We start from the raw sequence: 13514 nt of genomic DNA on the forward strand, positions 1-13514 counted from the left end.
CTCTCGTTCACTGGGAGAAACTCCTCAAGGGACTGCCTGTCCGGATTCAGACAGACAATGCCACAGCGGTGGCGTATGTCAACCGCCAAGGGGGGACACAGAGTGTCTCAGCTCTGGAGGAGGTGTCCAAGATTCTTCTTTGGGCGGAGATCTCCGTTCCGACAATCTCCGCGGTACACATTCCCGGCGTAGACAACTGGGCCGCCGATTTTCTCAGCCGGGAGGGCCTCGCGGCGGGGGAGTGGTCCCTACATCCGGAGGTGTTTCTTCTGCTCTTCCGTCGGTGGGGCACTCCGGACATAGACCTCCTGGCGTCTCGCCTCAACAGGAAAGTCCCACAGTTTGTTTCCAGGTCTCGAGACACTCTGGCAGTGGGCGCCGACACTCTGGCCGTTCCTTGGTCGCCGTTCGAACTCCCCTACCTGTTCCCTCCCCTGCCTCTTCTGCCCAAGCTGTTGAAGAAGATCAAGGCAGAAGGAATTCCAGTCATTCTCCTTGCCCCGAATTGGCCCAGAAGGTCTTGGTTCGCGGACATTGTCAACCTTCTCGCGGACGCCCCCTGGAAGCTTCCAGACAGAACAGATCTGCTGTCTCAAGGTCCGATTTGCCACCCCAATTCTCGGCCGCTCATTTTAACGGCGTTGCTGTTGAGACCGAGGTTTTGAAACAAGCAGGATTTTCCAACCAAGTAATTCAGGCCATGATCCGAGCCAGAAAGCCATCTTCTTCCAAGATCTACTACCGTACTTGGAAGGCCTATTTCACTTGGTGTGAGTCCTATGGCTTCGCGCCCATGTCTTTTTCGCTCCCTTCAATCCTAGCGTTTCTTCAGGCAGGACTGGATGCGGGGCTTGCCCTCAGTTCCTTGAAAGGTCAGGTTTCGGCACTGTCCATTTTGTTTCAAAAGACATTGGCTTCCTGTCCTCAGGTCAAGACCTTTCTTCAGGGCGTGGCTCACACGGTTCCGCCGTACCGGGCGCCCGTGGATCCATGGGACCTTAATCTGGTTCTAGGGGTTCTGCAAGGTCCTCCCTTTGAACCTATCAGAGATATTTCCCTTTCTCTCCTTTCTTGGAAGGTAGCCTTTCTGGTGGCCATCACTTCCGTCCGGCGCGTGTCGGAATTGGCAGCTCTTTCTTGCCAATCTCCCTTCCTGGTACTTCACCATGATAAGGTGGTTCTACAGCCCCCGCCCTCTTTCCATCCGAAGGTGGTGTCTTCGTTTCACCTCAAGGAGGAGATCGTTCTGCCGTCCTTCTGTCCGAGTCCCGCTAATTCCCGAGAGCGGTCCTTCAACAAGCTGGATCTGGTTAGGGCGATAAGGGTCTATCTGTCTAGGACGACTCCCTTCCGAAAGACAGTCGCTTTTCATTATTCCAGACGGGGCGCGGAAAGGTCTCCCGGCGTCAAAGGCCACTGTTGCTCGCTGGATCAAATCGGCAATTTTGGAAGCCTACCGAGTTAAGCGTCACGGAGCCCCTCCGGGATCAGGGCCCACTCTACTCGGGCAGTGGGTGCCTCCTGGGCGGTACGCCACAGAACTTCTGTGCTGCAGCTTTGCAAAGCTGCATCCTGCTCATCGGTTCACACGTTTGTGAAATGCTGCAGAGTCCACACCTACGGTTCGGCGGAAGCCAGCCTAGGTAGAAGGATTCTGCAGGCGGCGGTGGTGAGTCCGCTGGCCTGATGGAAGTTTGTTTCCCACCCCAGGGACTGCTTTGGGACGTCCCATGGTCTCTGTGTCCCCCAATAAGGCGAACGAGAAAACAGGATTTTTAAGTTGCTTACCGTAAAATCTGTTTCTCGGAGCCTTCATTGGGGGACACGGCACCCTCCCAAGTTCTACAACTCCTGTCCTTATGTTTGTTGGTTATTTACTGTTGAGTTGTCTGTTCTGTTTTTCAATCTATTCTGTTACTTCTCCTACTGCTTTCTCACTAACTGAGGAATTCCCTGCCGGTCGGTGGGGTGTACACTGCGGAGGAGGAGCTAACCTTTTTTGTGCATAGTGTCAGCCTCCTAGTGGCAGCAGCATACATCCATGGTCTCTGTGTCCCCCAATGAAGGCTCCGAGAAACAGATTTTACGGTAAGCAACTTAAAAATCCTGTTTTATTAAACTCACTGGTGGGGGCAGGCGGTCTGGTCCAATGGGTGTCGCAGGTCCGGCGCCTCCCCATCTTTTTGTGACACCACCCTCCTGCTTGCTTCGTGTCTCCCCGGCATCAATCAGGTGTACTTATCTGCCCTCTTGAGCAAAGTACTGCAGTGCACAGGCGTCAGGAAAGGTCTGAGAGACCCAGCGCCTGCTCACTGCAGGAATATGCTCTGCCCTCAACAGGTTAGAGAAGTACGCCTGATCAATGCTGGAGAGGCATGAAGCAAGCAGGAGGGCAGTGTCACAAGAAGATGGGAATCGCTAGACCCGGACTTTGCAGGTTGGATCGGGGGCTTATCTACAGCATTATAGAATGCTGTAGATAAGCCCTGAAAGGCAGTGGCTGCATCTTATATCGGCCAAAAAAGCTGACAGGTTACCTTTAAAGTGGCTGGCCTTTGCTTGGCACGGCTTTTGCATTTTGTTAGACTGGCATGGTATCGGTGATTAGATCGCTATTGATTAGCTGACTGTTCATCCGGCCAGTTCATGGCACACGTTAGATAATTTTTATCTTGAAATTCTTGTGACATTTTTTCTGATAAAGGTAAGACAAGTTATGTAATGTCAGAACTCTGTAGCTGTGTATCGTCATTAAATAATGTGGTTGATGTGATTGGGGTTTCTAGTAGTGGTTTGTAAAAGTCTATTACCTGTTTGTTCATTGCAGTGGAAAGAAGCGAAACCTGATGATCTAATGGATTCTAAATTAAGATGTGTGTTTGACATGCCACATGAACTTGAGAAGCTGGTAAGATAGCATTTTAAAATTAGTGAGCATTGACCTCTATGTTTATATCTGCGTTTTGCCTGTTTTGTAATCAATTGTATTGTGTTAATATACTTTTCTCTATCCCCCATGACAGCACCACGGAGAGAGGGGATCTGCCCTTCAGGGACAGGGAACCTACAGATAAAGAGCGGTACCTCTCCCTCGCATCAGTTGGTTTCATGTCCCTGACGGGTAACCTTCAGTTTGGACCGTACCTTTTAGAAAAAACAAAGGAAGAGGCTGCTGGCCTGTCCAAGTTCTGGAAGCGGGGAGGCCACGGCTGGTGCGGTGCCCGAGGCCGCCACCGCTGGGACCAGAGTCTTGCAGGGTGATTGGGGGGAAGTGTGGCCGCCGGTCCGGAGAGGGTGCAGGGGCTTCTGGGTTCTGGGCAGGTGCACACGCGGACATCGTGCACCCTAATGGGCGAGCAAGATGGCGGCAGCTCAGGAAATGAAATGGGGCTTCCGGGTTCCTGGCCGGAGCATGCGCAGCTGAGGCGCTCTCCAAGTGACGTGGCCGCAGGAGGAGGGAGGGGCCGGTAGTGACATGGTGCTGCAGGGCGGCAAATTCAAAATGTGGCGAGTGGGGACACTTTTTGCTGCATGCAGTCCCCTGTGTATAATGGAGGACAGTGACCAGCAGCTTCAGCAGCACCACCACAACAAGCAGCAATCAGATGCGCAGAACAATCGCTCCTCTGCAGACAAGCAGAGCGGTCAGTTCAGCAGCCACTCCACACAACGCAGCCAAAATTCCGACGCGATGAATCAGTCACCGTCTCCTAAACACCTTTTGCAGGATCCTATCCCGCCTACAGAACCGGTACCTGCGGCTGCATCCGATTGGTGAGTGATCTTCATGAAAGTTCACCATTGTAATTGGGGTCCCTTGTCTTCCTTTTTATTAGGAAAGGAAGAGATTGTGCAAAACAAAGCACAAGCTACGTAGCCTTGCCTGTGTTCTGGGATAAGAAGCTTTGTGGTTCTTGTATAGGACAAGTGCTCTGTGAGGAAAACCCAGACTTCACATCCGAACTAAGATCTGCTATCAAAATGGAGTTCGAGAGTGCGTTTAGGTCCCTCAGGCAGGGGGACAAGGTCAAGGAGCGGGAAACCGTCATATACTCACAGTCCGATACCTCTAGCTCCGGAGGCATAGGCTCAGATGTACCAGACTCTGCATCCTCGGACGATGAAAGGGGGGGGGGGGGGGGTCACTGCTTTCCCCTAGAAACTGGCTGTGAGAAATCAAAAATTCAAGATGGAATCCATAAAATCGACCATCAGAATACTGTTTCCTAACTGTTTTATGACCATCGTCTTGGATCTCAGCGACGCTTACTACCACATCCCCAATCCCCATTCACAAAGAATACCAGAAATTCCTCAGACTGGCCGTTTCCATAAAAGGGAGATAAAAAAATTTCAATACAGCCCTCCCCTTTGGAATATCAATAGCCCCTCGCGTATTTACCAAGCTAGTAGCAGAAATGATGGCTTATCTGAGGGAACAGGATATTTTGATATTCCCCTAGCTGGATGATTTCTTGATAGCAAGTGAATCTGCCCAACACTGCAGAGAGCAGGTGGACAGAGTAGTGAATACCCTAGAGGATCTGTGCTGGCTTCTAAACCTGAAGAAGTCAAGGCTAGAGCCCAGCAAAGTGCAGAAATTCCTGGGGTTAATATTGGACTCTTGGAAACAGGACTGCGGCCTCCCAACTCACAATAAAGGGAAGATCATATACCTGGTGTCAAAAACCTTACAGAACCCCTCTATGACGTTGAGGAAGGTAATGTCGCTACTAGGTTCCCTTTCCGTTTGTTTACCAGCAGTTCAGTGGGCACAGCTGCACACAATGGATCTCCAGTGGGATATATTGGAAAACCAGACTACAATTAGGGGTCACTTAGAGGGCCACATGACTCTAAATTCAGCTACTATTCATTCCCTAGTTTGGAAGGATGCCAACAACCTATCCAACGGAATCCCCTGGGTAACAGAGGTATCGGGTAGTTAGCATCGACGCAAGCCCCACGGGATGGGGAGCTCGCCTGGGCAACAGGGTTATTCGAGGTGTGGAGAGGCCAAGAGCTCGAGGCATCTTCGAACCAGAAAGAGTGTCACCCACTTCCCAAAGTTTTATCAGTTTTTCTACATATTCTACAGGGTCATCATGTTCGCGTATTCTCAAACAATTGGGTGGTGGTGGCCTACCTAAACCATCAAGGGGGAACCAGATCCGTAGCCCTAATGGACACCACTTCCAGGATCTTCAGCTTAGCAGAGAATAGTCTTCTATCTCTTTTTGCATTACACATTCGGGGGGGTAGAAAATAAAAAAACAGACTTTCTGAGCCACACTCAATTGTGACAGGGCGAATGAGGTTAAAACAGTCCATTTTCGAGCAGCTTGTGGAAATATGGGGGACACCTGTCATAGATCTGTTTGCCAATATCAACAACAGAAAGGTGGAAGCATTTTCTTCTCTAGACCCCAGGGGGAATCCTCAGGCCCTAGTCTGGCATACGCCTTTCCCCCAACTATCCTCATCCCAGCAGTCCTATGAAAGGTCAGGATGGACGAGTCAAGACTATTATTAATAGCTCGTTTCTGGCCAAAAAGAACTTGGTTATCTTGGCTGAGGATGTTATCGATCACCAATCCTTGGGTTCTGCCGGAACTCCCGGACCTTCTGTCTCAAGGACTGGTGTTCCACCCTCAGGCAGCAAACCTTCATTTAACAGCGTAGAATTTGAAGGGGCACTACAAAAGCCTATGGCAAGACCTGGAAAAAATTCCTGTCCACCTTGAATTTCTACTGAAGGCACTAGAACATGGCCTTTCAGTCAGTACCTTAAAGGTACAGGTGGCAGCTCTAGGAGCAATATATATTCAGAATGTAGCAGGCAATCCGTGGGTAGCACGTTTTATCAGAGCCGCCGCAAGGTCTAGACCAGTAGTCAGTTGGAAGCTACCATCTTGGGATTTAAATCTGGTTCGATCAGCTCTAACAGGTCCCCCATTTGAGCCTATAGTTCAATCCCTCTCAAGATCATATAGTTAAAAATCGTTCTCCTGGTGGCTATAACGTCAGCCTGGAGAGTAAGTGATATTCAAGCCTCGTCTTCAGGGCCTCCCGTCACAAAGATTCTAGATGATGTTATCCTAAAACCTGACCCGGCCTACTTACCAAAGGTAGCATCTCAGATCCATAGGTCTCAGGAGGTAGTCCTTTCTTCCTTTTGATCAAACCCTAAGAATAGGTAAGAAAGATTTCACACCTTAGACGTTAGATGTCTGGTTCAGTATCTAGAGTCCACCCAGAGATGTAGAAAGGAAGGATCTCTTTGTATGTTTTCAGGGACCTAGATGGGGACTCAAGGCTTCCAAGAGTACCCTAGCAAGATGAATAAGAGATGCGATAGCCTTGGCCTACTCATCCAGTGGGAATGTCATCTTAGAGGGGCTGAAAGCTCATTCCTCAAGAGCAATGGCAACCTCCTGGGTGGAAAGGTTGGAGGTATCGATAGAACAAATCTGTAAGGCTACTTTCAAACTTGAGTTTTTTGACGTCAGTCACAATCCGTCGGATCGGCGGATCCATCGCAGATTGTAAAAAACTGATGTGCTGGATCCGATTGTCGGATCCGGCGAAAAAACGGATCTGTTGCATCAGTTTTTTTCATCCGTTTCTTCGTTTTTCGACAGATCATTTTTTTTTTTTTTTTTTAAAAAGGCCGGGAATTCAGTGAGATGTACAGTAAAACCACACTGACATGAATCGAAAGAATACATGCACATACATATATACATACACTTATTTTCTGTACGTATATGTGTGTGTGTGTGTGTATATATATATATATATATATATATATATGTGTATATATATATATATAATAAATAATATATAGTTCATAGAGTTCTACATAGCATAATAGCCGCTAAATCAATTGCCGGCTTCAGTAAAATCATTCCCGAACCTGACATGACACATGGTTTACATATAGTAAACCATGTCATATCAAGAAGATTTATATATGTCAGTGTTTAATCAATTTAGTAGTTTGTTAGGAAAAATTTGGAACTCTAGGGGTTACATTTAAGGCTATAATCATGAAAAAAAAATTGCGTGGGCTTCCGCACAATTTTCTCCGCCAGAGAGGGAAAGCCTGTGAGTGAGGGCAGATATTAATAGCCTATAGAGGGGCCATTGTTTTTGGACCCTCCCCTGGCTAAAAAAAAATCTGCCCCCAGTCACCCCAGAAAAGGCGCTTCTATAAGGAGCGCCTTTTCTGGCACTTAGCCTCTCTATTCCCATGGCCTTTAACAGTGGCTCATGGGTTAATATCACCTTGCTATTGAAAGGTGACATTAAGCCGGGATAATAATGGAGAGGTGTCAAGTTTTTGACCAAATCTATTCTGCTAATCCAAAAATGCCCATGTTCTGTAAAAAAAAAATTAACTATGAACTATAAATATATACACACACACACACACATTCTCTCAATGATGTGTGTGTGTGTGTGTATATTTATTACAGTACAGACCAAAAGTTTGGACACACCTTCTCATTCAAAGAGTTTTCTTTATGTTCACGACTATAAAAATTGTAGATTCACTCTGAAGGCATCAAAACTATGAATTAACACATGTGGAATTATATAATTAACAAAAAAGTGTGAAACAACTGAAAATTTGTCTTATATTCTAGGTTCTTCGAAGTAGCCACCTTTTGCTTTGATTACTCCTTTGCTCACTCTTGGCATTCTCTTGATGAGCTTCAAGAGTTAGTCACTGGAAATGGTTTTCACTTCACAGGTGTGCCCTGTCAGGTTTAATAAGTGGGATTTCTTGCCTTATAAATGGGTTTGGGACCATCAGTTGTGTTGTGCAGAAGTCTGGTGGATACACAGCTGATAGTCCTACTGAATAGACTGTTAGCTGCTTTTTTCTTGCCATAATACAAATTCTAAGTAAAGAAAAATGAGTGGCCATCATTAATGAAGGTCAGTCAGTCCAAAAAATTGGGAAAACTTAAACCATCAAGCGCTACAAATAAACAGGCTCACATGAGGACCGCCCCAGGAAAGGAAAGACCAAGAGTCACCTCTGCTGCGAAGGATAAGTTCATCCGAGTCCCCAGCCTCAGAAATCGTAGGTTAACAGCAGCTCAGATTAGAGACCAGGTCGATGCCACACAGTTCTAGCAGCAGACACATGTCTACAACAACTGTTAAGAGGAGACTTTGTGCAGCAGGCCTTCATGGTAAAATAGCTGCTTGGAAACCACTGCTAAGGACAGGAAACAAGCAGAAGAGACTTGTTTGGGCTAAAGAACACAAGAAAAGGACATTAGACCAGTGGAAATCTGTGCTTTGGTCTGATGAGTCCAAATTTGAGATCTGTGGTTCCAACCACCGTGTCTTTGTGCGACGCAGAAAAGGTGAACGGATGGACTCTACATGCCTGGTTCCCACCGTGAAGCATCGAGGAGGAGGTGTGATGGTTTGGGGGTGCTTTGTTGGTGACACTTGGGGATTTATTCAAAATTGAAGGCATACTGAACCAGCATGGCTACCACAGCATCTTGCAGCAGCATGCTATTCCATCCGGTTTGCGTTTAGTTGGACCATCATTTATTTTTCAACAGGACAATGACCCCAAACACTCCTCCAGGCTGTGTATGGGCTTTTTGACCAAGAAGGAAAGTGATGGGGTGCTACGCCAGATGACCTGGCCTCCACAGTCACCAGACCTGAACCCAATCGAGATGGTTTGGGGTGAGCTGGACCGCAGAGTGAAGGCAAAAGGGCCAACAAGTGCTTAAGCATCTCTGGGAACTCCTTCAAGACTGTTGGAAGTCCATTTCCGGTGACTACCTCTTGAAGATCATCAAGAGAATGCCTAGAGTGTGCAAAGCAGTAATCAAAGCAAAAGGGTGGCTACTTTGAAGAACCTAGAATAGAAGACATATTTTCAGTTGTCTCACACTTTCTTGTTAATTATATATTTCCACATATGTTAATTCATAGTTTTGATGCCTTCAGAGTGAATCTACAATCGTCATGAAAATAAAGAAAACTCTTTGAATGAGATGTATCCAAACTTTTGGTCTGTACTGTGTGTGTATGTATGTGTGCATATATATATATATATATATATATATATATATATATATATATATATATACACACATACACACACACACACACACACACACACACACACACACACACACACACACACACTCTGTGGGTGTGTATACTAGAAATATAGAAATAGACCCGATGCTATTGCATCGGGAGTGCAGTGAAATGAACATCTGTGTATCCTTAGTGGCGGGGGATTCAAATCCCACGCGGCACCGCTCATTGACTCAGCTGGCGGGGGCTCAGCCAATGAGTGGTGCCACGCGGCTTTGGCGGGGGGATTTGAATCCTGCACCGCTCATTTGCTCAGCCGGCGGCAGCTCAGCCAATGAGCGGTGCCGCGCGGCTTTCAAATCCCCTGCAAAAGCCGCATGGCACCGCTCATTGGCTGAGCGCTCCTGGTATGCATGGTCCTCTCACCGCCTAATCCTGGTAGGCATGCTACCCCTCACCCCCCAATCCTGGTAGGCATGCTACCCCTCACCCCCCAATCCTGGTAGGCATGCTACCCTTCACGCCCCAATCCTGGTAGGCATGCTACCCCTCACCCCCCAATCCTGGTAGGCATGCTACCCCTCACCCCCCAATCCTGGTAGGCATGCTACCCCTCACCCCCCAATCCTGGTAGGCATGCTACCCCTCACCCCCCAATCCTGGTAGGCATGCTACCCCTCACCCCCCAATCCTGGTAGGCATGCTACCCCTCACCCCCCAATCCTGGTAGGCATGCTACCCCTCACCCCCCAATCCTGGTAGGCATGCTACCCCTCACCCCCCAATCCTGGTAGGCATGCTACCCCTCACCCCCCAATCCTGGTAGGCATGCTACCCCTCACCCCCCAATCCTGGTAGGCATGCTACCCCTCACCCCCCAATCCTGGTAGGCATGCTACCCCTCACCCCCCAATCCTGGTAGGCATGCTACCCCTCACCCCCCAATCCTGGTAGGCATGCTACCCCTCACCCCCCAATCCTGGTAGGCATGCTACCCCTCACCCCCCAATCCTGGTAGGCATGCTACCCCTCACCCCCCAATCCTGGTAGGCATGCTACCCCTCACCCCCCAATCCTGGTAGGCATGCTACCCCTCACCCCCCAATCCTGGTAGGCATGCTACCCCTCACCCCCCAATCCTGGTAGGCATGCTACCCCTCACCCCCCAATCCTGGTAGGCATGCTACCCCTCACCCCCCAATCCTGGTAGGCATGCTACCCCTCACCCCCCAATCCTGGTAGGCATGCTACCCCTCACCCCCCAATCCTGGTAGGCATGCTACCCCTCACCCCCCAATCCTGGTAGGCATGCTACCCCTCACCCCCCAATCCTGGTAGGCATGCTACCCCTCACCCCCCAATCCTGGTAGGCATGCTACCCCTCACCCCCCAATCCTGGTAGGCATGCTACCCCTCACCCCCCAATCCTGGTAGGCATGCTACCCCTCACCCCCCAATCCTGGTAGGCATGCTACCCCTCACCCCCCAATCCTGGTAGGCATGCTACCCCTCACCCCCCAATCCTGGTAGGCATGCTACCCCTCACCCCCCAATCCTGGTAGGCATGCTACCCCTCACCCCCCAATCCTGGTAGGCATGCTACCCCTCACCCCCCAATCCTGGTAGGCATGCTACCCCTCACCCCCCAATCCTGGTAGGCATGCTACCCCTCACCCCCCAATCCTGGTAGGCATGCTACCCCTCACCCCCCAATCCTGGTAGGCATGCTACCCCTCACCCCCCAATCCTGGTAGGCATGCTACCCCTCACCCCCCTATCCTGGTAGGCATGCTACCCCTCACCCCCCTTTCCTGGTGTCCCAATATGGCGGTGCCATTTTTGTCACAGCTTCCAGCCGCGGTGGATTGTGGGATAGCGACACAATCGCCCGAAGCTGTGACAGAGCTATCTATAATCACACACACGTACATGTACATACATATACATGTACATGCATACATGTACATACATACATGCCAATGTATGTACTCTGTGTATATATCTATTCTTTCTTTGGTGTTTTAACCTGTTAGGAGCACGCTCAGTTAAAAATAAAGTGGAACCGTTGCCGGCATCCGTCATTTGATGGATGACGACGGATCCTGCGCCCATAGGCTTGCATTCAACGATTTTTTTTTCTACGGACACAAAAAAAGTTGCTAAAATGTTGTTAAAAAAACGACGGATTGTGGCAAAAAACTGATGTGTGAAAGGGGCCTAAGGTTGCCACCTGGTCATCACCTTCAACCTTTTTTAGGCACTATCGGCTGGACCTAGCCTCTTCGTCTGACTTAACCTTCAGAAGAAAGCGTTCTTCAGGCTGTGGTCCCTTCCTAAGTTACAAATCTCTGTAATTGTCTCTGGGGTGCTGTCATGGGGGATAGAAAAAGACATAGTTACTTATTGGTAGCGGGATTTCTCAGAGCCCATGACAGCACCCGCTTAATCCATCCCATCACGTGTGTGGTGAGCATGTTTTGCTGTTCGTAGTGTGTTTATGTATAGGCAATGTGTTTTTCTGATAAGCAGTATGATAAAGCATATATTTTTTTGTTGTCATTAACCTAGAGGCCCTCAGGTGCTCTGTAAACCAACTGATGCTAGAGAGAGGTACCGCCCTTTCTATGTGTAGGTTCCCTGTTCCTGAAGGGCAGATCCTCTCTCTCTGTGGTGCTATCATGGGCTCTGAAAAATCCCGTTACCGAAAAGTAACCTTTTTTTTTTTTCTTTGATCTAGACACATGAATCAACAAAATTGTTTACTTGTCTGCCTAGTAAGGGTAGTGCTTCAATGGATGACACTGAAACACGGAAGCTCATGGAGGAGTGTAAGAAACTTCAGTCTGAGATGATAAAGCTGTCAGATGAAAATCAGCTGCTGAAAGTGAGATACTGCTTTTACTTTAACTTGTTAATATGTTTGAATGTTCTATCTTCCAAAATATCAATGAAGCATGACTGACTTCAGATAACTATTCAGAAGAAACTGTCCTGTAGATAAAGAATAAGTGTTTCTGGTTATTCTGATTCGTATTATTCGTTTTTCTCTTAAGTATGTCACTAATTATCAGTCCTCTCTGAGCTGGTGGGTGTAGACCAGCTATTATAGACTTTAAAGGGGGTTGTCCACTACTTGGACAACTCCTCCCTGTTTTTCCCTTCCCCATGACAGCACCGTACATAAGTTGGCATCCGCCCCCAGGAACAGGAAACCTGCAGCAGAGATAAAAGGGGGCGGCACCTCTCCTCAGTTTTGGTTTCCTGTTCCTGCAGGTGGATGTGGCATGCTGAGTACCTCCAGGTCAGGAGACCAAGGTCCGCGGTGTGGGGGCAGCTGGGAGCGGAGGAGTCAGTCTTTACTCCAAAGCATAAAATCTATTAGGGATTAAACTAAGACCACGGTAAAGGAACAGATGAAGCAGCATACTGCACTCAGTTCCGGGAACCCCTCCCCCCTCCTCCTCCTCCTACAGATATCCAAAGCCCTGATGTAGATTCGGAGTATGAACCAGGAAAATTAGCCCCCTCTGATGACTCCGACCTGGACTCCTTGGATGAGGAATATGGCCACGCTTGTTTTTTTTATCCGAGAATATCGGGAAGTTCCTTAAGCTTGTTAGGTCTACTATGGGGGTGGAAACACCTAGGGAGCAGCGATCAATTCATGATTCCATGTTTAGTAACCTGAAGGGGCAAAAACGTAAGATTTTTCCCTTTCATGATAATCTGCTAAATTTGATTAAAAGGGAGTGGAAAAAGCCAAACAAAAAGATGTCCGTTCCGTAGACACTGAAACGCAAAAACCCATTTGTTGAGGAAATCTGTGAAAAATGGGGAAAAGGCTCCTAGACTGGATGCTGCTATTGCCAGTACCTGTAGAGGAATAGCTCTTCCATTTGAGGACATGGGTTCCTTAAAAAATTCTTAAAAGATCACCTCGACAAGAAAGCTGATACCTTCCTAAAATCTGCTTGGGAGGCATCAGCATGGTCATTTAAACCTGGGGTAGCCGCCACTTGTACGGCTCGTGCTATTGTCAAGTGGTTAGAGGAATTGAGTGAGCAAATAAAAAACAAATGTCCAAGAGGGAGACTACTGGAGGCAATACCTTCCTTGCAAAAAGCGGCAGGTTTCCTAGTGGATGCCGCGGCTGACTCCGTCCGATGTGCTGCCCGTGCATGCGCCCTATCCAATTCAGGTCGCAGAGCACTGTGGTTAAAAAACTGGGCCACAGACTTTCAATTGAAAGTTAAGCTCTGTGTGGTCCCTTGTGAAGGACAGTATCTCTTCGGGAAAGCATTGGATGAAATCTTGGAGAAGGCGGCGAACAAGAAAAAAACGTTTTCCACCACCCCCCTACTCTAGACGTTGTTGGGGTGACTCCCGGTCGTCCTTTCGAGGGTCAGGGAATAGAGGAGGCCGAGGCCGCTCAG

General features: G+C 48.5%; 1 protein-coding gene across 1 annotated transcript in view; it reads left to right on the forward strand.

Moving 5' to 3' along the window:
- Positions 1-13514, forward strand: part of VAPA (VAMP associated protein A) — an 83226-nt gene that overhangs the window by 51440 nt on the left and 18272 nt on the right. The window contains exons 4-5 of the mRNA XM_073550973.1: positions 2828-2908; positions 11819-11965. Coding sequence (XP_073407074.1) covers positions 2828-2908; positions 11819-11965 — 228 coding nt within the window. The remainder of the gene's footprint in view (positions 1-2827; positions 2909-11818; positions 11966-13514) is intronic.

The sequence above is a fragment of the Dendrobates tinctorius genome, unplaced genomic scaffold, assembly GCF_039654945.1.
Source record: "Dendrobates tinctorius isolate UK_male_01 unplaced genomic scaffold, ASM3965494v1 ptg000171l, whole genome shotgun sequence".
NCBI classification, from domain to species: Eukaryota; Metazoa; Chordata; class Amphibia; order Anura; family Dendrobatidae; genus Dendrobates; species Dendrobates tinctorius.